This window comes from Plectropomus leopardus, chromosome 24 (assembly GCF_008729295.1).
Source record: "Plectropomus leopardus isolate mb chromosome 24, YSFRI_Pleo_2.0, whole genome shotgun sequence".
Classification (NCBI taxonomy): domain Eukaryota; kingdom Metazoa; phylum Chordata; class Actinopteri; order Perciformes; family Serranidae; genus Plectropomus; species Plectropomus leopardus.
In genome coordinates this window covers 9,989,000-10,011,958 of record NC_056486.1, presented here as the reverse complement: position 1 = coordinate 10,011,958, position 22,959 = coordinate 9,989,000, and the positions used below count along the sequence as shown (strand labels likewise).

At 37.8% G+C, this 22,959-nt stretch overlaps 2 protein-coding genes and 1 long non-coding RNA gene across 11 annotated transcripts in view; 1 reads left to right on the top strand and 2 right to left on the bottom strand.

The window, feature by feature from the left end:
• Nucleotides 1-4,255: 4,255 nt before the first annotated feature.
• Nucleotides 4,256-9,257, top strand: LOC121962688. Its single transcript, XR_006107156.1, has 4 exons — nt 4,256-4,306; nt 4,984-5,016; nt 5,424-5,542; nt 9,226-9,257. It is a non-coding gene; the product is annotated as an uncharacterized LOC121962688 (long non-coding RNA).
• A 1,791-nt stretch (nt 9,258-11,048) lies between these two features.
• On the bottom strand, nt 11,049-12,313 carry LOC121962856 (nuclear receptor subfamily 0 group B member 1-like). Its single transcript, XM_042513173.1, has 2 exons — nt 11,770-12,313; nt 11,049-11,290 (listed from the first exon to the last, which is right to left on the bottom strand). Exons 1-2 carry the CDS (start codon nt 12,311-12,313, stop codon nt 11,049-11,051), a joined length of 786 nt encoding a protein of 261 aa, XP_042369107.1.
• Nucleotides 12,314-21,186: 8,873 nt separating this feature from the next.
• Nucleotides 21,187-22,959, bottom strand: part of LOC121962852 (peripheral plasma membrane protein CASK) — an 82,059-nt gene continuing 80,286 nt past the window's right edge. For all 9 annotated transcript variants that reach the window (XM_042513160.1, XM_042513162.1, XM_042513164.1 and 6 more), the window contains one exon: nt 21,187-22,811. In XM_042513160.1, coding sequence (XP_042369094.1) covers nt 22,635-22,811 — 177 coding nt within the window. In that variant the 3' untranslated portion in view covers nt 21,187-22,634. The remainder of the gene's footprint in view (nt 22,812-22,959) is intronic.

The window sequence follows — 22,959 nt, the reverse complement described above, 5'->3', positions numbered from 1 at the left end:
GTCAAACTATTCCTTCAAGCAAAAATAGAGTGTAGCAACATGACAGCTGAAAAGGACACAAGTCCTTCCTGTCGCCCACCGTCACGGTCCAGTAGAGTACAGGCCAGAGTTCCTCTCATTTCTACATAATAATAATGTGTTATCAACAAAAAAATGTGTTATCATCTTTGTATTTCATTGTGTTTATCAAGAAATAGAGCTAATAGGTAATCAACACAAATGCATAACTTAGCAATAATAATAACAATAATAATAGCAAACAAAAGAATACAGTGTGCAAATATGCAGATTTTGTCTTCTTTGTGTCTTCTTTTTCTTTGCTTCTTTTTTTTTTTTTTTTTGCACAGCACGCTGGATGCTTTTTTGCCTCTAACTTTCTTTACTGTGATACTCTCCACATACACTCCACTCTACCCTACCGCCCAGGCTTCAAGCACCTGCGCTTTCAACAGGGGTCCACGACCCCTAGGGGGTCCTCAGACTTACTGCAGGGGGTCTGCCAAATTATTGTTAATTTAATTGGAAATTTAATCTAAATTTTAATTTGATTTTATTTATTTATTTATTTATTTATTTAATTTATTTATTTTAATTTTAGTTTAATTTTTTAAAAATGAAACCATGTCTGAAAATACACATAAACATGTTAAGGATATTATAAGCAAAGATGAATTTGGTTTTTTGGTAAAAAAAAAAAAAAAAAAAAAAAAAAACCACTCATTTAATTTACAGTACACAACACTAACAGACTGTTACCAATGAATACTTGTTCAAATATATCAGTTAGTGCTAAATCACTGCACGGCGCCTTTCCTTTACTGCGAGGCAAATTAGTGAGCAAAATAAATGCATACTATTGTAACATTCTGGCCGATAAGCTTTATTATTATTTTGACCATACAGACATTCTTGTGAGACCTAACAGAACGTTTTGTAACTTTTCCAGTAGTTGACTTCACTTTAGAAACAAAAGTGATGTATAAATATATGGTTTAGAACAATAATTACTATTTTAATAGCTTCGTGTTAGGTCGCCACACATGTTATTTAAGGCCCAGTTTAATATGCAAGTCAATTTTATACAGTATATGCAAAGCTTTGTATTATTTTCCCCAATGTTCCTTTTTTTATTTAAAAAAAAGAAATTATGAGGGGTAGGGCCCCTCTGGGTGGCGCTCTAGACAGTCGCCTGTGTCACCTATGATCCACTGAATGCACCACGTGCAAATGGGGTCAAACATTGCAGCAAATTAGTGAATCCCAGTCGATGCACTCCTCCATAAGGTCAGTAACTCTTACGTGAAAGCAGAATCACTCGTGTAATCAGGGTGATGTATTGACTGATGAAGCCAAAGACAATGTCCCACACTGTGGACCAATAACTTTAGTGAGATGCAGGTTTGACAGATTGATACTTTAATTTAATCTTCTTCTCTCCTGGCCCAGCTGAGTGAACCTCTCCAGATTGCAGCAGTGATATAAAGAAAGTGAAATGATTCCCCACAGGTAAAAGTAGCCATAGATGAGTCAGGCTCATATAGAAGCAGCTGCCTCCTGCTGTGTCACGTCCTCATATGCCGTATGCAGATACACAGAAATTATGTTGTTCCCTATACCCAACTTGTTTTTCTGCCACAGCTGTAACATGAAGCTACATTCTAATCATCTGTGTGAACATAGAAACCCACCAGATGTTTCCATCCGAGCCGACATGCTGCCATATGGCGTGTGAGAGTGAGTCTGCAAAAAGGGGGAGTTCCTAAGCTTCAACACTTTTCCCCCCCAAATGAAATCATTTTCACTTCATTACAGTGCCACAGCATAATAAGCTCCCGGAACAAAAGTGGAGACAGTCACTGCGGTGAGAGCAGATCAGGCTAGGAGCACACACGCACAGATGTTTTGTTTCTTCCTCTGCCTACACACACACTCTCACTCACTCACTGGTGAGGAGTATTACTCACTCTGGCAGGTATACCATGCCTCTCCATGTCCCACAGGGCCTTGTTACTTGGAGCTCTGTGCACTGTGCCCTGTGTGACATGTCTTCCACTTGAAGAACCAGGCCAATTGTCTGTGTATGGATAGGTGGCGGCGGTGGTGGTGGCGGTGGAGGCAGTGTGTGTGTGTTTGTGTGTGTGTGTGTGTGTGGGCTGAGAGCATTTGGAGAGTGGATGCAGGCAGCTGTTAACCCAGTTTTGGAGTCATTCTGAACTCTCCATGGTTCAGCACGGCATAATTGCCTGTGCATGCAGTGTCTGTGTGTGTGTGTGTGTGTGTGTGTGTAAGATGCAAATCATGGATCACTGAATAGTTACTTCAATTCACTCTTACTTCTTGCATCCTTAATTATTTATCATTTTACAATGTATCGACTTGTGTGTGGTGAGCTTGGATATTGATTTGAGTGTGGACACAGCTGGTTTATCAAAGAATATTCCACTGCTGTTCCCATATTTTAATTAATCCAATTAGAAAAATGTGTGATAATATTATAATCACAATAGAAAAGGTTCTACATTGAATTTCAGCCTGTTCCTGTCCTCCAATTAAAAGATGCAGAGAGAAAAGCTGCCACCGCAGGAAATCCAAAGTGAAACGCTGTCATCTGCTGGACACTCTTCACCCTGCACCTCGGCTGATTCAGCACTCGCAAGGCATGCTGGGAGGTAAAGACCCAATTTGAGCCATTATGGTGAAAGGGGTGTGATGGGTAGATCATTCAGTCACAATAAAAATCACACATGTCTTCTCTAAATTGCCCCAGTTGAAATCTTTTTGCCATCTGCAACCTATAATTGTGATGAATGGAGGTCTGCGCCTTTTCCTTTAAGGCAGTGCACTGCCATTAGACAAACTGCTGCTGTTACTTATAAAGCTCTTCTTATGGTTCCCAAATGAGCTATGATTTTTTTTTATCATTTAGATTCTCTGAATAACAGATGTTATGTTACTGCATATCAAATTATTAACACAGCTGAAATGGATAGATGACACTTTGAACAGCAGCTGAAGTCGAACACACCTCATCTCTGTATGTTTGGGATCATGTGGACAATAATTATATTCTGTTAGAGACCACATGACTTAGAATAAGTCCTGGCTCCATTTATGGTGATTCAATATTTTACAGGTTCGCTTTGACTCCTTCCATGATTTAATCTGTCATGTGTATCTCCCCTGACAAGTACCAGGCACTTAATGGCAGCTTGGGCTTTTTAAACAAGGAGTGACATAATTTATTTTGTGCTGCTTTCAGATGCCTAAATATTTAAACCTTTCTATCCTGAGCAAATTGGTGCTATTTTTTTTTTTTTTTTTTTTTCAAAAACATGGGGAAAAAGGCAATGAGCAACATAGTAAAAAAATTGCAAGAAATTAGTAGAGTTAGAAAACTATTTTTGACAAAAGTTTGGGGAAGATGTCTAGAGAAAAAACAAAAATATTATAAATTATGTTTCAGAATTATCCTTATTTTGAAGCACCTCTTCCGGGTCATTTATGATTGTTATTATTTTTAATTTAAACTACTTTTTGGGTAATTTTCTTGGACCTTTTCGTTTTAAAGTATTTTATTGTTTATTTTTCGATGATTACTTATGTTGCTCATTTCCACCTTCCCATGTTTTTGACAGAAATGGAGTCAACTTTCTCAGGTCACAAAGGGCTGAATGCTGTCAGCAAGGTATCCCATCCTGCTAAATTACCCGATAATGCTTATTTATACACCTCAGTATTTCTGGCGGTATCACTGAGCAACTTAGTAAGAAAATGTTCCACAAATTAGAAAGTCGACATGATTATTTTTTTAAAAAGCTGGGGAAAACTACATTTATCGCTAATTATCCTAACATTTAACATTATGTTACAGAATTATTATAATTTTTAAGCACCTTTTTTCACTGGGTTTTCATGTCTCTTTTTCATTATTTAAAATTTTATTTATTTATGTAATAATTTTCAGGCTATTTTCTTAACTTTTTACTAATTTATTGCGTATTTTTAGGTAATTTCCTCTTGAGTTACTTATTGCCTTCTTCCCGTGTTTTTGAAAGAAGTAAAGCATCCCATCATTATAAAACATCTGTTAATGTCTGCATACACCTCAATATTTCTGGATGTATCACTTTAGTGTAATACGATACTTAATGGTGCACTTGTTTAATAATATGTTAAAGGGTTAAAAAAAAAAAATGAATAAAAAAAGACCGGAAGTGGTCACGGAAGAGCCTCTGCTCAAATGTTCAAACATTGCAGCTTTGGCGGCCTTTCGGGTTTGTCATTTTTGGGTCCAGCTTTTGACCAGGTAAGCCATGCATCTGAGCCCGAAATGTTTTGATATAACTTATAATCTTTATTCTATTTACAACACGTTCTCTGGGTCGTTTTGTTTGCGCGAAGTTAGTAAACAAACTTTTGGCGTGCAGGCCTGCAGCATTTGGATTTTTACGATCTCTATTGTTAAAAACGCTGATGTTCGACCTATTTTTGAAATATCTGCTGCATGCATGTAGAAGTAATTGACAATAACACGAAGATAGTTGTGTGTTTTGAGCAAGCCTTTCACTTATTAGGACAAGGTGGACTTAATCAGCTGCGTAATTTGCTCAAGCGTTGTATGTGGCGCCGCCGAAGAGATTACAATTGTCTTCTGACAACAAACGAAAGACACAAAAAATATGTCTTTTGATACTTTATTAACTTGCATATTCAGATAACTGACAAAAACTTTAAAGCTGGCAGCTACATTAGCTTAGCTAAGAAGGAGGCTTGCATAGCTGATTACGTCGTTCACACACCTGCCGTGTTTTCCCTCATTAAGGAAACGCGTCTTTTCTTGCAGTACACAAAAGAAATATCTTAATAACAGCAGATAAAATGAGTGAATATAGCTTACAACTAGCAGTTATGTGCCGGTTAAACCTCGTGAAAAGTTCGGCTGGGTCGGTGATTTATTTTTTTGTCATTTATGTGTTTATTCAGCAAACGCAGGGGCGGTGTGCCGGAAAGTGCAAGGTAAGGTGCAAGGCACATTATGCATTTAATATGCCAGTTAATGAGAGTGCTCCATATGTTTCATGCACGGACTGTATATTGAATTTATATAAATAATCATCTGTATTTGAATGTTAAAAATACATTTTATATATAGTCTATGGTTTCATATGAGTTAATATATAATAATAAAATGGCAGTCTTAATGTTAGGAAAAAAATCAACATTTTTTACTTTTCAAGTAACGGTTTAGTAGTTTAGCTTAGCTGTTAACAGGTTGTTTAATAGTTTGTGTTTAGGGTGGACACTGGTATAGTGGGACACTTTCCAAACATTTCCCCTTTTGTCATTTTTAATTATGATTCAATGTCGTAGCCCTTCATATGATACTTTTCTTTACAGCTTAAGCGCTCTGCTTTCTTTTGCAGAATAAGAAAGAAAGATTTAACACCGGCTGAGTGACTCCTCCTCAAACACACAGTGACCGAAAACCACATTTTTCCAAGTGCTGCAGGCAGTGAGACACCTTTAGTGGCAACTGGCACAGGTAAAACACCATCAAATTTTATTCAAATGTAGGCCTGTTGAATTAAATACACAATAGTAGGCTAGCATAAATAACAGTTATAATAAACAACTTTAAAAAAGAAAAAAAGGGGGGGTGTAGTATAGCAGTTTCACCACCTTCCCACCCTCGCCTGCCCTCAATATTTTGATTTTGATTTAGTATGTCCTTATGCTGGTAATAGCCATGGCCAGAGGCATTTTATTTTTGGGCAATATTGCTTATAATTTGACAGTTGTAAATAGGCCTGGTCGAAACATTGTTTAACTAGTAAAACACCAGCAATGGTCTGAAATTCTATACACTTTTGTGGTGTCCTTTTTAATTAATGACATCCATGACAATGAATGAGTTTAAAGCCATGTTTACTTAAAAAATCTCCATTGCCAGAGACTTTTATTGTGCAGGGTCATGCATTTTACCCCAGTGACTCAGGAGGCTAAAGAAAAAAATACATCTGAAATACTACTACTAATATATAGGAAGTATATAGAAAATGATATTAATAAAGACAAAATACAATGAAAAGTACAACCATTTAAAGCTAGAGTCCTCTCCCCTAAACCAAATCACAAATGTAGAAATTCTGATAAATAAAGTGTAAAGTACAGTATTTTACTGGGGGTGAAACTCAGTTCTTCACAATCACAGTTTTCTAAAACCTAACCTGAGTCCCACACGTGTCTTTTATTGTTTGACCAGCAGTCTAAAAGTCAGAGATACTTAGTTCACTGTCATACTGGATAATTTTTTACACGAAAAACTGATTTAAAAAAAATTACTACAGAGATATTTGCAGGTTTATTTTCTGCTCTTAAATCATATATCATGAGTTACAATGCTTTGTGTTTGTTGTAGGTTAGGGCTCATTTGTATCAGCGTAGGACAGGCATGTCAAACTGGTCCACAGGGGGGCCGGTGTGGCTGCAGGTTTTTGTGCCAACCAACCAAGAGCACACAGTTTGACCAATCAACTGTCTGAAGACGGAGATCAGTTGATTAAATGAGTCAAGTCTGGTGTGCTGCTACTTGGTTGGAAACAAAACCTGCAGCCACACCGGCCCCCCTGTGGACCAGTTTGACATGCCTGGCGTAGGAGGTCCACATTTAGTTGGAAGCATTAGTTTGCGTGCACGGGATCAGACAGTATTTCTGAGATTTTGTGTTGAAGCCCACTGGCTGTGTTGTTTGTGATACGAGATCCTGCACCAAAAAGAAACTGCAGTAATCTGAGACAAGCTTAGCCGGTGTTAGACTCAGTAGCTGAGAGAAAAAAAGCCGTTAATGCAAATGCTTGGAAGATTGCGGTGCTAATACTCAAGGCTAAGCTTAAATGTCTATTGCTGCCTTGAAAGGCTGCATCCGGAGGAAAGAAAAGCCCTGAGAGAACAAGCTCAGAAGCTCTACTCAGCACTTGCTCATTGTCATAAGCAGCAAAAATATGAAGTTGGTAACTTTTAGACTTTGACACCTGACTTTTAACAATGCAGATGATGGTTGCCTTTGGGGGGGGGGCATTGAAAAGCTTCTAGTAAATAAGCTTTAGAAATGTTAAGTGGTCACTGTGATTAAAATGCTGCAGTGTTTCTGTATGCTGCACAATTGTAATGTCATTTATGAAGTCCCTGAAAGCATCCAGTATCTGTGTTTTCTAACGGCACTACAATGGCTGTCTGCAGAGCTCCTTGTAGGAGTCAGACTTTATTTATTAACCCACAATAGTCTGCCCTTGTGGCATAAACAGCATCTCATTTCACCAGACTGCAAGGATGTTGATTTCAAAATGTGCTGTACAACACTTTAAAGGGATACTTAAGATTTCTTGAAGTGGGTTCTTGAAATCAGACATTTAACATTTAGATGGTCAAATAAACTTGGCGTTGCCGTAGAATGAGACAGTAGACAGTGAATTACATAAGATGTCAGTCGGCACACAAGTCCGACATGGAAGCTCAGCAGACTACTGCTTTGGAGGGTTTAGCAATTGCATTTATTTTAGCCACCAAATAAAATCAATATCAAATCAAGTGTATTCTTTTATTTATTTAATGTTTTCACTGCTTTAGCTTAATGTCAGTCAGTGATTTCCAAAATGACAATCAAGCCATTACATCGTGCTCTTCAAAGCCAGACTATATTGAGTCTTTTCGAATATGTAAAACTTTAATATGGTTTTGGTTTTGAGAACTCTATTAACGTACAGTATATTTCAGAAGAAGGGGAAAAATCCACCACTTTCTTTTGTATTCTTGGAATTTGTTGTAATTTCGCATTAAATGTTTGAAATAAAGCGGGGGCCCTTCTGTGCGGAGTTTGCATGCTCTCCCCGTGTCTGCGTGGGTTCTCTCCGGGGTCTCCGGCTTCCTCCCACAGTCCAAAGACATGCAGCTCAGGTTGATTGGTGACTCTAAATTGCCCTTAGGTGTGACTGTGAGCGTGTATGATTGTCTGTCTATATGTGTCGGCCCTGCGATGGTCTGGCGAACTGTCCAGGGTGTACCCCGCCTTTCGGCCGATGACAGCTGGGATTGGCTCCAGCCCCCCCGCGACCCTTACGAGGGCAAGCGGTTACAGAAAATGACTGACTGACTGTTTGAAATAAATTGATAAATTAAAAGAAATGAAATGAAAACAGTGATTTAACATTGCTAAACACAGGAGCTGTTGGTCTACTACGAGTGGGAATCACCAGAGACAGCAGGGGATAGGATACAATAATATTACAATTTTGAATGTTTTGCCATATACTGAGTATTGTGATAATATATATTGCGATCTCTTGCGATTTGTTACCTTTTTTCAATGGTAAATTAAGGGAAAAAGGTGTGTGTCTTTACCCAATAAGCTAAAGTTTTTGTCTTACTTCCTTAATTTTTATTCCAGTAAAATGTATCAGGTGGACTAAAAAAGCAAGTGATTTTATTATTCTGGTATAATAAAGAAATCAGTACTTTACATCTGTGCATGGTTTCTAACACACCTACGGTCTACCACTGCTTCAGTCATTAGTTTGTGTTATTGTGTGACTTTGGTGAATCTGACCTAACCCTTTTAAATGCCAGTCACACAATAACACAAACTAAAGATCGAGGCGGTCGTAGACCAGCTGCTTCTGTGTTCAGCGAGCTAAGTTACTGTTTTTGTCAGTGGAGCGTGGATGGGGAGCTGAAGTTGTTCGAGGCTTCCCTGTCGGGACAAGCTGTCTGATGGCATTTTAAATATTCCTCTTTGGGCTCTGTAAAACTGCTGAGTGTCTTTAATTGACAGCTAAATCGATAATGACAAATGTTAGTTGGAGCTGTAAAAGTAAACTGCTCAGACACTTTTCAGTCCATTATAACAAGTTCAGCCTTTACATAATTTTATATCAAAAATAGCTGTAAAATGTGGAAAAAATGTATGTGAGTCACTAGAATCACTGTAGAAACAAGAGACGGGTGTGTTGCTTCAGCACAGAGAATAGAGTTATAATCACATCCAGTATGAGAACTTTCAATAACAAAGAACTTCAAGTTAAGACAAAGATGGGAAATAAGTGTGCATCATGGGAGGTGATTCAGCACCAAATGTTAATTCACAATATGAACAGACAGAGTCCCGTCGCCTCAGGAGAGGTAATCTGCAGTCTTATTTTGTGTGGTTTAATTCAGGCTGGTATTTCCCAGGTAACAGCGTCCCCCGACACCCGTGAGCGGGAGGAGGAAGAGAATCAGCTCAGCGCCGGCTCCTGATGATATTAATGAAAGACGGGCAGATCCTCGCTGAGCAGAGGTGTATTTACTGAAGCTGTCAGGTCAGACACAGTGTTACAATGTGTTTTAAATGATAACCTTAACTTTTATGTAGGTGTTGGTTTGGTGAAGAGCAGTATGAGTGCTTGAGGTTTTCTTCATTATTATTATTATTATTATTGAAAAAGTAATTTTAGAGCTGTAAAAAAAAACCATGACATCAAGCAAGTGCTAAATGCCCATAATGCCTGCCTGCAAAGTATTTTGGGAGCAATGAGTTGGATTTTACAGCCCTGAAGTGACCCATGCAGGAGTTTAATAGCTTTATTCATTAAACCACTGATTCATTTACCAATAACTGCATCAGATCCAACACTAGCATGGCCAAGAATTTCCAGCTCTGAAAATACAAAAGTGCAAAGACACTTTTTATCACTAGATGGATAAATTGTAGCTTTTTGTACTTTTTGACTAGTTTTTAATACCTATTTTTCATCACTAGTAGTAAATTTCAGTTGTGACTAGTTTTTTAAACTTTTTTTTTGTATCACTACTTTTAAAAGTATTTTGACTAGTGTTTAACAGTGTTTCATCATTAGATGTATATATCAGATTTTTTCATATTTTTGTGTTGTGTTTAACAGTGTTTCATCACTAGATGTGTGTGTGTGTATATATATCAACTTTCTGTACTTTGACTAGTTTTGAACACTTTATCTTCATTACTAGATATTAGAAATTTTCATACTTTTAAGAGTTTTTTTAAAGACTTTTCATGCTTTGACTGTTTTCAAAACCTTTCACATCATTAACTAGTTTTTATCACCTTTGGCATATTTTTTAGTGTGATGGATGATCGACTCTGCCAATCCAAGTGATCATCAATGGTAGGACCTGCTTCACTTCTTTTTCTGTCTAAAGCAGCAATTGTTTTGCTCGGTTGCTGTTTCAACAAGCAACAGGCTAAAGCTCTGGGAAAAAAAGCTATTGCGAAAGACTGACAAAAGCCCTAAATTATCACCGTCACCCACAGAACAAAAGATCAAATACTCTCAATAAATACAGTAAATACAGGGAATATAGAGGGGGGAATTTCAAAGTAAAAAACACTAAGAAATAAGAAGGCATTAGAGTTCTCCAAGGATAAAGTTTTTCAGTTCAAGTTTTCATTTTCCATTGAAGTTGTTTGTCTATTTTAGATGCATTTTAAATCTGACTTTAAAAGAGTAGAGACAGGGACGGGGCAGTTTAGGTCATGCAGCACACGTACTTTTATGGTTTTCCTGTGGTGCGGCATCATATTTTGATGTTTCGCCATATATCAGGAAATTGTTGTAACTTTAGTGTACATTGTCTGATCCACATGGTTGAATGCCTTCATTGTGTGGCTTTGCATAAAAGCATCAGTTACATAAATGAAATGAGTGGCATTGCTGCAGAATCAGTATAGGGATTTGTTCAAACTGTTACACAACTATTGGTAACTCTGAGTACTGGCCTTACATGACAGTTGAGGGCTGGTGTATGCCAGGAAGTAATCATGGTCCTTGTTGTCATGTCAGTCTTTTATTTGGCCATTGTAGGTGGGGTGGTTCTCAGTGTTCTCACATGATGTACAACAGAATTCGTGACGTGCATATGACGCTGACTGTAAATTACTTTGATTTAAAAGAGAAAATACTGACAAGTAAACATGTAAAGTAAATAAACACATGATTCGGCCTACATCCAATTAAAATGTAGTCCCAAACATCTTCTTACTGCTCAAAAAACATAGTGAGCACATGCTCATCGATGCTGCGTGTCCCAGTCATGGGTCTAAAGAACAGTCCCGCCACTGTGTCCGGGTCCATGCATCGCAGGGTGTTCAGGACAGCGCACAGTCTGCCGAACCGGCCCATGTTACCACGGTGCACCGTTTTGACATGCTCGTAAAGCGCGCGCTCAGCCTCTGTCCGAAGTGCTTGGATGTACTCCTGACACTCCAACTCCGTCACTTCTACAGGACAAAGACACACAGGGAGAAAAATACAGGCTGTAATATAAATAATAGTATAAAAATAGTAATAGTTATAGTAGTAATATAAAAATGGCTTTCCCTGGAAGTTCTGGGACCTGTCAGTTTTTTACTTTGCCCATCCTAGTTATCTCAGATCAATAAAGAAATATTTTCATGGAAAGCACATTTGTGATAACAACGTGACAGTACTTTTGGTGACTGCTAATACTTAAAGAGGCCAAGATGTAAAACAGTATTTGTCTAATTTTACCTGATATTCCAAATTACCTAGGATAATTTAACGTGAAATTTAAATGATACCATAAAGTAACACAAGAAAAAATAGTTAAACTATGTTTCAGAGTCATATAGAAAATAAATGTGATTTAGTGATTTAGAGTCAGACTCTGATTGTTTTATCAACTATTATAATGGCCATTTTTCCCGGTGTTGCATGGGTTAATGTTAATGTTTCCTACCCGGGGTGAAAAGTATGGCTCCCTTCAGAAAGGCGTATTCTTTGACGCTGATCCTCAGAGCTCTGCACTTGAACAGAAACATCTTGATCCCCTCCGCGTCACTGACGGGCACCCCGGGGTCTTGGGTCTCGGTCGGAGCGCGCTGCTGTCGCTCTTTACTGTGCGTTAAAATCCGCTGTAGCAGACTTGGCTGCTGCGTCTCCACCGTGTCGAAGTCCACGGAGTCCTGCACCATGCCCAAAACCAGCAGCGGCGCCCAGCTGTTGCGCACCAGCCGCAGCTGGTCTCCCGCCGGCAAACCCCGAAAACACGGCACATTTTTCACGAATTTAAAAGTTTTCATGAGCACCTCTGAGGCCGCTCTGTAAACTAACTGCGGAGCCCGAATCGCCACCAGTTTCCTCTTGGAGGTGCAGGAGCAGAGCTGGAGCGCAGCGGGCGTCTCCAGGTGTCCTCGCGGGCGCTTGGTGCCTCTGTTGAGGATGCTGTAGAGGATGCTCCCGCGCGCTGTCTCCTCGCTGTTTCTGCACTCACAGCACGACATGACGCTCCGCAAAGCTGCGCGATTCATTTCGAGCGTGGGTCATCTTTTTATATGGAGAATCAGCCCCCCCTAAACACACCAAAAACATAGGTCCGCTCAAATCTTTTCACAATAAAAGCATAGCAACAAAAACAACAACCAGATCGATCAAGTTCGTCTGCTTTTGGATTTCTTCAGTTTTAAATACAGTTGTTTCATGTTTATGAGGGCCAAGATTTTTCTTTCCTGGAGTTGTTCACATCCAGTTTATTCAGAGTTTTATATTTAATTATTTGAATAGATAAACTTTGATTTATGTATATTTCAGTTTAAGTGAATCAAAATATTGCTTTGTGTTTATTTTTAGCGTAGATTTTTTTCAAGTTTAAAAAAAAAAACTTGAGCTTAATAGAAACATGTCAATTTTGAAAAAACTCCCATTTATCGCAGAAAACTTTTTAGGCTCGCATGTGGTGGTGTTTCAGGTAATTCAAAAAAGCAGTATTTCGCAAAACTGCAATGGAAACACTTTTCTCGTTTTTATATGTAACATGATGCTATGATGCGCTTGTCAGCAGGAACCGGCTCCCTTGGGCATGATGCAGCAGGAGCTACAGGAGGTGCTACTGCCTCGTGTTTGTCGTGTTGGTAGTGATGAAAGATTATTCAAAGATAAAGTGAAGCCTAAGCCCATAGTGAATAGGAACCATGTTGCATTTAATTTGAGGTCACATTGCGTGATGTTATTGCATATTTTGACATGTGGCAAAAAAAAGCCTTAATTTTGAAAGTTAAGTCAACCAGAGTCCTGTCTCTTTCTGACTCTGTGTAGCTGACTTTGTGTGACCTCCAAACAGGCTTATTGCAGGCTAATGAGTAAAGCAGGGCCTGCCCTAAGCAGGACCGGATTTTGGGGCCCTTGCCTCGTTGTGTATTCGCCCGAAGCATCAATCATCTGTGTTTTGCATAGGAACACCCTGTGCTTGTTTGTGATGGCTGCAGCAGACCTTTACCTGCCAGCACACACCATAGCTTATTGTACATTCAGAGTTTGATAAATAAGTGGGTTAAATCTCCTCCGCTCGGTCTCACAGGCCTCGTTTGAGATGTTTGGAATCAGTGTGGCAGGCTGTGAGAGGGGGAGTATGTTAAAACCTGTTTGTCTATGCAAAGCAAAGTCCTGCAGATGGGTTTCACAGGCCAGGATGGACCATGTAAGATTCATTTCATGAATTTAGTACAAACATAGAAGCAACAGGCTCACACTACAGTGTGTTTGTACAGGTGGACTTCAGACTGAGAGGGAAGCTGGTTTGTTTCAAAAGACAAGAGTCTCAATGGCTTTAGTGACATTATATGCAAAAATCTGCACTAAATACACGCAAAATTTTTGAAAACAAGCTTAAGAATATGTTTGATATCGTTCATTTTTGCTTTTAAAAGAGATCATCATTTTTTGTGATCAGATACATTTGCTGTGATTTTAAAAGTGCTTTGTTACTTCAGTTTGACTTTGACAAGGGCACTTTTTTGGTTACATGACGACAGTTCCTGCAGATCCTCAAAATGTCTTATGAGACATTAAATCCATTCATCTAAAAATAAGGTCTTAATTGGCATTGAAAAGATAAATCTATTTTTCGAAGTCTTAAAAATGCAAAGGCGTAGGATGATATGAATCTTTTTTTCTGATGCTGCATTGTAAAATCTCAAAATAATTAGTAATATCTGTTTTTAAAGTAATTTTCTTAATGCCTCTCACATTAAGATGAGTTTCTAGTTTATTTATGATCAGGGGCTGGTTGAGAAATGCATTTTGGAGTCTGAATGTTGCTTTGTTGGTAAAAAAAAAAAAAAAGGATGTTTGGAAACTTTAAGTTGAGCAGAAATGTTGAAACGGAATAAAGGTGAATTTGTCATGCAGTCTTTGTGAGAAAATGTTGCAGCTGAATTCTCCACTTTTTGTCATGTAGTGAAGGACAGCAAAGTTTTCTGACACTGAGTCTAATCACAGCTGATCAGTAGTTTTTCGACAGAGCCATTAGAGTTTGATTCCATTTCCTCAGCCAAAGGTTTTAAAGCAGCAGAGTGACACAGGCATAAAATGGAAGCTGCCCTCGGTGTGTAATTACCTGACAAGGCCAGACGTTTCTCCTTGTGCAGGAAACAGTTTCTATAGTAACCAAGAGTAGCAGAAAACATACGTCTGATTCAGCCCAAGATCAAATTATGATGATTTTACAAAGCTCATTCCAGAACATAAGTGGGATGAATATTATGCAGGACTCTGAAGGACTTAGATGCTTTTCATTAAAGTTTTTGCTAATGATCCTTTACTGTATTTCTCAGGGTTGTTTATGAAGTGTTCCATTCAGCATCAGGGCCTCTCACACCTTTTCAGATGGCACTAAAACAAGCTCCAATGCCGAGAAAAGCCTTGAGTCAAAACATAGAGAGCCACCCTTTTGTTTCAGTTTTGTCGTTATATCCGGTTTTTGAGACGAAGGCTGCCTACTGAAACACAAGGTGCTCAAACTGAGAGACATCTGTCTGATTTACATGTTGGTCATATACTGCATGACCTGCTTTGCACTGGGCTTCTTCTAACACATTATATATTTGTGGCTGTCTTTTTCTAATCATGACATTAGAGTCCTTCATTGTGAGGCCCTTGCTATGTTCAGGAGTCCTTTATGTGTCATGTGCCTTCCTGCTGCTTTACAATCTGAACTTTATTTAAATGTTCAGGACAAGTCCTATCTATCTCCATTGTTTTCTTAGATGACATTACATTTATAAATCATATAACGGTTATTGGCCTCATTAACTACTAATAACCGTTATTGACTGCTGTCGACCCCTAGTTAATTTTACTGCAGAAGAGACCTAAATTCAACACTTAAATTAGGTGAGGAAAACAGTAGATGCATCTGTTGGTATCTGTAATCGGCCAAATGAGTTGTTATATGTCGGCATAATGGATGTTGGAAAAATATCAGATTTTAAAATTAATAAAGGCAGTGGATGAATTTTACAGTAAAAAATATTCTCGGCTGGTTGATTTAAAAAAAAAAAAAAAAAAAAAAAATCATTTAACAGTCATCTTTGGTTGCCATGTCATAAAGTTAATTTTGGACACTGAAGCAAAAAAATTTTATTTTGTGCACATGAAAAAAAAACAGTGCAAAAAAATGTTTCAAGACTTAAGGGGCTTTGTACAAATAAGTTATTTTCAGACCTTTCATTCAATCTTTGGTTGCAGCTTCTAAGACTTCACACGTTATTTATCAACTGACTCTCAGGACTCTTGTTAAGCCGCCTCAGTCTTTGCACAGGTGTTATTACTATAGCTCAGCCAATATCCGTGTGAAGAAAAATGCTTGCAATATCCAGTAAATCAAACCAAGACAACCGGTTCACGAGTGGCTGCTGACCTCTCATCATATCACAGGATTTCCTGCTTTCTCAGCCCAAAGCAACCAATTCATAACCACAGCAGCACAGCAGTGACTTATCTGTGCTCCAGAGCCAGAGTACACAGTCAAACAGCCGTCTCCGCAAACACACTGCGGAGGGAACAAAAACAGTCCGCCGTGAAGCGAGGCCCCGAGATGAGGCAGCAAACTCCCCGCTCCATTTAGCACTGAGTTATTCCATCAGGCCTGTCTGTCTGTCTCTTGAGATAAAACATCAGTCACCTATCAGCTCACCGCGTCTCGCAAGACTGATAGGTTCAACCTTGGACACAAGGACAGCAGGCGGACGGACGGGCAGCCTATCACTGCTGGCAGGGGAAGACCTTTTATCTCCAAACTGTCAGCTCTTCAGGAATCTAGAAAAATGGGGCCCTTTTAACTGATAGCTGTCTTTTAAGAGGGTCCATTCGTTTAGAAAGAGTTGAGTCAACATTTTCTAAACCTCTCTATTTTAAAGAAGAAATCACCCAAAAATTAGCAAGAAATTTGTAAAAAAAAATAAATAAAAATGAGATTACCAAAAAAAAGGGAACATTACCTTTTAATAATTTTGTAACGTAATGTTGAATATGAAATTATAATTGAGTATAATTACAGAAAAATCTGTTTTAAAAAATGGAAAAATAGTTTTGTTTTGTTTTTTAAAAGAGGAAAATACCTGAAAAAAGTGCTTAAAAATGTAATTTTGTAATAATTTTGAATTTCTAGAATGATAGATCTGTAGTATAGTTTATTTGCGCACACATTTAAAAACCACAGAAAAACAATTAAAAACTTTCCTAGAAACATGTATATGGCTGCTGTGACTGGCCCCTGGCCTCCTGACATTTTGCATAAGTGGCCCCAAGCAAAGCGCGTTGAGTATCTGTGGTTTAGAGACTATTTCTTGAATAGGAAGTGTAATAGATTCTGCGGACAGTGTGATCTGTGGATTATCACTTGGATGTGTCTGCTGTGTATGTAATGTCATTTGATATAAAGTAATCATTTATTGCTGCACGACAGACAGTATGCCGTAACGCTGACCTGGAAGCAGAAATCTCAGAGATGGAAATCCCAAACTATTCGGCATGGCCGAAATAAGCGAGGAAGAGCTGTTTTGGTGGTGTTGATTTGTAATTTTGAAGAAGTGACTCTTTGGTCGGATACTTTATTGATGTTTCTGAGACCTAGCAGCTTGCTTATCTTAAAGTTATGTTTTAGCTTCCGGCTTGTGGTGTCCTGTGGAAACTCGCCACACCGCGTGGCTCATATTGTGCAGCTTCTTACATCACTTATTGGATTGCAGCCGTAGCCTGCAGGCAGACACTCAGTAAGTCCTTGATGACCAAACCTCAGTCTGCTGCTTTGATATTCATTATTGAGAACTTGCTGTGAACTCACACATTCTCCACGGTTGTGCTTTTAGAGGCAACCAGAGTGCTTTTTTTTTTTTTTTTTTTTTTTTTTAAACAGATGTTTTTTGACCTTGCGTCTTCCATCTTAACTTGACTATAGATCAGAGGGTGGAAAATGGGGCCATCAGATATAAAAAAATGATCGCAAAATTATATGTTAAACCTCTGTGTTGAATTTTTGTAGTTTAACTAAATTTAACATAAATGCTAAATTAATTTAATTTTCGTGAGCCACTTTCCCGGCATTTTTTAAACATATCAGAATCAAGCTCTGTACAAACCTAATTTCAAAATGAAGATGCTTATGTGATTCACAAAATGTTACCCTGTTGACATATATCAGAGCTACGTAATGTCGTCAGCTACAGGAAATAACATTTGTCGTTGTGTGACGTCACTTAGACACAGAAAATTGCTGTAACAATTCTATTACACAAAAACAAATTCCATGACATCCCAAAACCTTCAAGTGTTTTTTACCCTTTGGAACCTGCATTGACTTACATTTTCTTGTGCTACATTCAGATGCTTTTTAAAGGTATTTCGAGCGCCAAGCAAACTGGTTTGATTCCTTTTGAAAGTATCGGAAAAAAGACAATGAGCAACTTGGAAAGAAGTGCAAGAAATTAGTAAATTTAAAGTATTTTTATGAAAGCTAAGGAAAAATAGTAAGATAACTGCCTATTATTATCTGAAATAAAAAAAAAAATATATATATATATATTAAAGACGATTAAAAGACACTGATGTTTACTGAAAGCGGTTAGTGTTGTAATCAGCTAGGACATAAAAATGGCACAAATTAGAAGCTGAACCCCCCCCCCCCAAAAAAAAAATAAATAAATAAATAACTGATGCATTTACAGATACATAGTTATCAATCTCAAGGGCATCTTTGCTGTTCAGGCCTTGAACTCAAACAGTAAACCCTGAACAGATTCCACTGAGGCTTTGCAATCCTCTTTTAATGACAGCCGTCTCTCCTTGAAACCAGCGTCAAATCAATACAGATGGAGAGAAACTGGTTTATTTGGGTGTTCCTGTGTTACTTAACCAGCCTGGCAGCTGTTTGACCAGAGCTTTATTTTGCGCGAGGAGTTTCCAAGAAAGGGTGCCGGTGCAGAAAGTGGAATTATGACTACAGCAAACAATGCAATACTGTATTATTAATGAGGAGAATGTGATTTTTATATAGACCTTCATTACGCTTTCCTTGTGGGCATGACATTGAATATAGAGTAGATTTACATAGTGGTGTCTGTGGGAGCGTCCCTCATTAAAATCGGATCATTGAGAAATCCAATAGACAAATCTTCACTTGTTGCAACAAGAACAACGAGACGATATCCAGAAATGTTGTTTGTTTTGCAAAATCGCTTTCAAAAAACAGACTGAATTAACTCCCAGTTGGATTTGTAAATCCATATGTAAAAGACAACTGAATAATTCTGCCCATAAATTGGGCCTCATGCAGCAACATTCTCTTTATTTTCTCTTACCAGAAAATTAAGAGAAAATTTTAGGACAAGTCAACTCCAGATGCACCAAATGCTCTTAACCACCCAAAATTGCTTTTACCCAGGTGTGCTCAGTGATAAAGCCAGCTTAATTATAAGTCACCAATTAGCATAAGTAGCGCCCCTAAACACTACGACAGATTTTGTGCTGTGTGCAAACAAAAAAGGCTGTAAGAACTTCTGCAGTCGTGAAACTTGCGTTCTGTGAAATATACGTAACCAAAATAAATGTGATTTCATAATATTGTATGTCATACCGTAGCAGAATAGCAGTCACAATAAGTCAACAATACAGTCACAAAAAAATCATAATATAATCTATAGTATTAGTGTGGTATGCAGTAAAAACTGTAAAATAAATAATATAGTATGCTATAAAAATGTGAGATAAAGGGATTTAAAAAAAATCATATTGTAGTTAATAAAAAATGCCATCAAAAAAGTCATAGCATAGTATGCCATAAAAATGGGATATGAATGAATAAAAACAAATAAATAAGTCATGTAGTAGTTAATAAAAAATAATTGCCATTGAATTCATAGTAAAAAAAAAAAGTGAAAAATAAAAATAATTGAATAAATTTAAACATGTCATCAAAAAGTCACAGAATGTATGCTAGAAAAATGTTTTAAAAATATGATATAGTAGATCATAAAATGCCAATAATAAAGAAAAAGCATACACTGTAAAAAACATAAAGTAAATAAATAAAAAAGACATCATATAGTGGGCCAAAATGTAAGATGAATAAAGAAGAAATCAGTCATTTAGTACATGATGAAAAACTGCTATTAAAAAGTCAGTGTGTCATGAAAAATGTGAAGTAAATAAAACAATTTAAAAAATAAATAATATAGTAGGTTATAAGAAATGCCATCAAATGAGTATTAGTATAGTATAATACAAGTAAAACATACCATATACAATGGAAAACAAAAAAATCAAATAATAGGTCAAAGAAAAGTCATTAAAAAACTCTGTATGGTATGCCATAGAATTATAAATGATAAATAAATAAGAGAATAAATAAATCATGAAGTAGGTCATAGAAAATGCCACTAAAAGCCACAGCATAGTATGCTATAAAAATGTAAAATAAATAAATAAAATTGATCATATTGTTGCGGCCCTTTTCTGTCCTCTCTACGAAGGACATTTATGTCTTTAAAAATACATAAATAAATGATATACTAGGTCATAAAAATGGCATTAAAAATTCATAGTATTGTATTCAATATGTTTAAACAAAAAAAGCCTTTAAATGAGTCATAGTATGGTGTGCTGTAGAAAATGAAAAATAAATAAATAATAAACAAATAAATCCAATAGTAGGTGATAAAATAAAAAATGCCAAGGAAAAAATCATAGTGTAGTATGCTGTAAAATTTTTTGAAAACATATAGTAGGTTAGGAAAAATCCATTAAAAAAGTTATAGTATAGTACACTATAAAAAAAGTTTTTAAAAAATCATAATAATATAACAGGTCATAAAAATGCCACTTAAAGTTATGCTATATGTGTATGTATATGTATGTATGTATCGTGTGCCCTTAAAAAGTGAAACTGATGTTCTGTTAAACGTAACCAAAGTAAATGTGATTTCAGGGAAATGTATTGAAGTATTAAAAGTGAAAATATTAATTTCTAAAGTTATTTTATAATAGTTGTGGAGTAAAAAGTACAATATTTGAAGTGTAGTGGGGTAGAAGTAGAAAGTGTTGTATTCCTAAAATGCTCGAGTTATGTAAAAGTTCCTCAGATTTGTACTTAAGTACAGTACTTGAGTAAATGTACTTATTTACATTCCAGCACTGGTCAGCTGAGGCGACACGCAGCAACTGAAATTACTGTAATTGGGATCAATGCACCCAGTATTTTCTATAGCTCTGAAATTTGATAATCCAGTCATTATAATTACTCTAAATCATTATCTAAATGTAATGATATGATATAAATGCATTTTTTAAAAAGTTCCTCATATGTAAACCTTATTTTTTCCTTCCTGAGCAACAATTTAGTAGCCTGTGAAAATTAGATGTTTTTCTCTTATCTTTGTAACAGTGCCCGTAAAACAACCTAACAAAAGAGCAAAAATAATAGATATGCACAAAAATAAGAGAAAATTATATTATATATATCATTATATCATTTCTCACATGAGGCCCATTGAGTTACACACTCACATACACACACGTCGGAAAGGAATCAGAAGGAAGACGAGGCAGTTTACTTTAAACACGTAAAAGGAAATATATTTTTTTAAAAATGAAATAACAAAAAAGAACAACATTTCATACAGAAGAGCTGCTTTTGTCGTTTGCAGAGGTAATTTACACAGGACTTGAAATGAAAACACTTTACCTGAAGTGGAGCAACAGCAGCCACACCACACAGCTGAAAATATTAACTTTTTTAAAAATGATTTTTTCTTCTATGATCCTTCAATTGACGTGCCTGCGTACTGTGTGTGCGTGTGTGCGTGTGCGTGTGTGTGCGTGTGCGTGTGTGTGTGTGTGTGTGTGTGTGTGTGTGTGTGTGTGGCAGCCTCGTTCCACTTCCAGGGAAGCATGAAGAGGTTATGTCACATACTGAGCTTCTTTTTAGGGTTAATATACACTGGCTCTTGGTAATTCACTCGTATGACGTACGCACCATTGAAACATTTACACACAAAATTTAGTTATTTTCTCTCCCTCAAAACAAGAATACTCCTTTATATTTTTAAGACGACAGTTAACAGTTCCAAAATGGCGGCTCTGGGATCGGATTTCTCCCACCTACATGAGGCCCTCCCCTTTATTCCTATGAACACTAGTTTTAACAAGCATGGCTCTCTGTTTGTGCGGAAAGAAGGGAATGGTTGTCGTGGCGCTCTGCCTGGCAGAAACCAGGGGTGTGCATAGGTGTTACAGACTTCCTCCCCGAGGCTCTGATAAGGCAGTTTGTTTTTTTTTCTCCTTTCCATTTTTTTTTGTCTTCCGGTTCAGGAGCCATGTTTAGTGGTGGAAGCAAGTGCTGATGTGCCCCAAGAACGATATTCCAGGTCCATCGACCGCTGATTAGCATTTCATGTGCGGAGGGAGAGGGGTGAAGACAGCCAGAGAGCAGGACAGAATATAACCGAGGTGATGAGATGCAGTCTTCTTCATTGTCCATTTTGTGCAAACTGAGATGTAAACGAAGACGGTGGGGGGGTTGGAAGCATGGTACAATAGGCTACAGCAACACATGGAGAGACAGCGTAGAGGGATGCAGTGTGCTCCTTCAACAGACTGACAGGCACAGAGGGCCAGTGGAATAAATGATGGGAGGGGAGGGAGAAAGAAACTGCCAAGTTTCCTGTGCTTTCTGCTTCACTCAAAGTTGCATTTGGAGCTGAGGGAGTTACTTGTTGCCACTATAGCAGCTTCTAATGTGCTTTTAAAGTTCGGCTTGTTTGTCACAGAGGCCGAGGAGATTAGGGGACGTCGGAGAGGAGGACACAGAGTACCACAAGAAGTGCCTTAGAAGGTCAACACACACACAGGCACCCACATAAGACTGCTTTATGGTCATGCTCGCTATTGCCTTTCCAATAATACCACCCATCCATCAATTACAAAAGAAAAGTACAAAATATCTACCACACTGCCCCTCCACTCCCCACCCTTCAACTAGGACAGAACCATATTCACTTATTTTTTTATCATTTATATATATATATGTATATATGTACACAACAATATGCCTTTGAGGCTGTTGAGAAAAAGGAGGTGGGGGCAGGATGAAGTCTCTGTAGTGATGCGTCAGAGTCATTAGTTTTCCCTCTTTTTCAACAACAGTTTATCGACAGAAATGTGTGATTCTGATGAGAGAGACATGATTTGGGGGGATTCGACCCAAGTTTAGCATCTGTGTTGGATCAGAGACGGATCGTTCAAGGGGATGAGCTCATTGTCGTTGAGTATGTGTCAGTAGACCCAGGAGACAGGGACCCACTGAGAGGTGGTGGACACCAGGTCCACGGCCTCCTCCAGCAGTCGGATGGTGTCATCAATCTCGTTGTTGATGATGGTCTGGTCAAAGTAGTGAGCGTAGGTCCCCTGCAGCATCTCCGATTCCTTCTGCAGCCGCTGCAGAGAGTCGTCCTGAGGAGAAGATGAGAAAAGAGAGACAGAGGGAGTTTAGTGGCTGGTTTTCATGTGTTTGTTACCTGCGACATGCTTCAAGGCTTCATTTGTGGTCTCGTTCTGTATATTTATACTTTAATTTAGGCATATTCAGATTAAGGGTTGA

Coding starts and splice junctions, on each gene's coding strand:
- LOC121962856 (XM_042513173.1), bottom strand. CDS start 12,313: ATGTCGTGCTGTGAGTGCAGAAACAGCGAGGAGACAGCGCGCGGGAGC. Junction 11,291..11,769: donor AGCCATACTTTTCACCCCGG/GTAGGAAACATT, acceptor TTTGTCCTGTAG/AAGTGACGGAGTTGGAGTGT.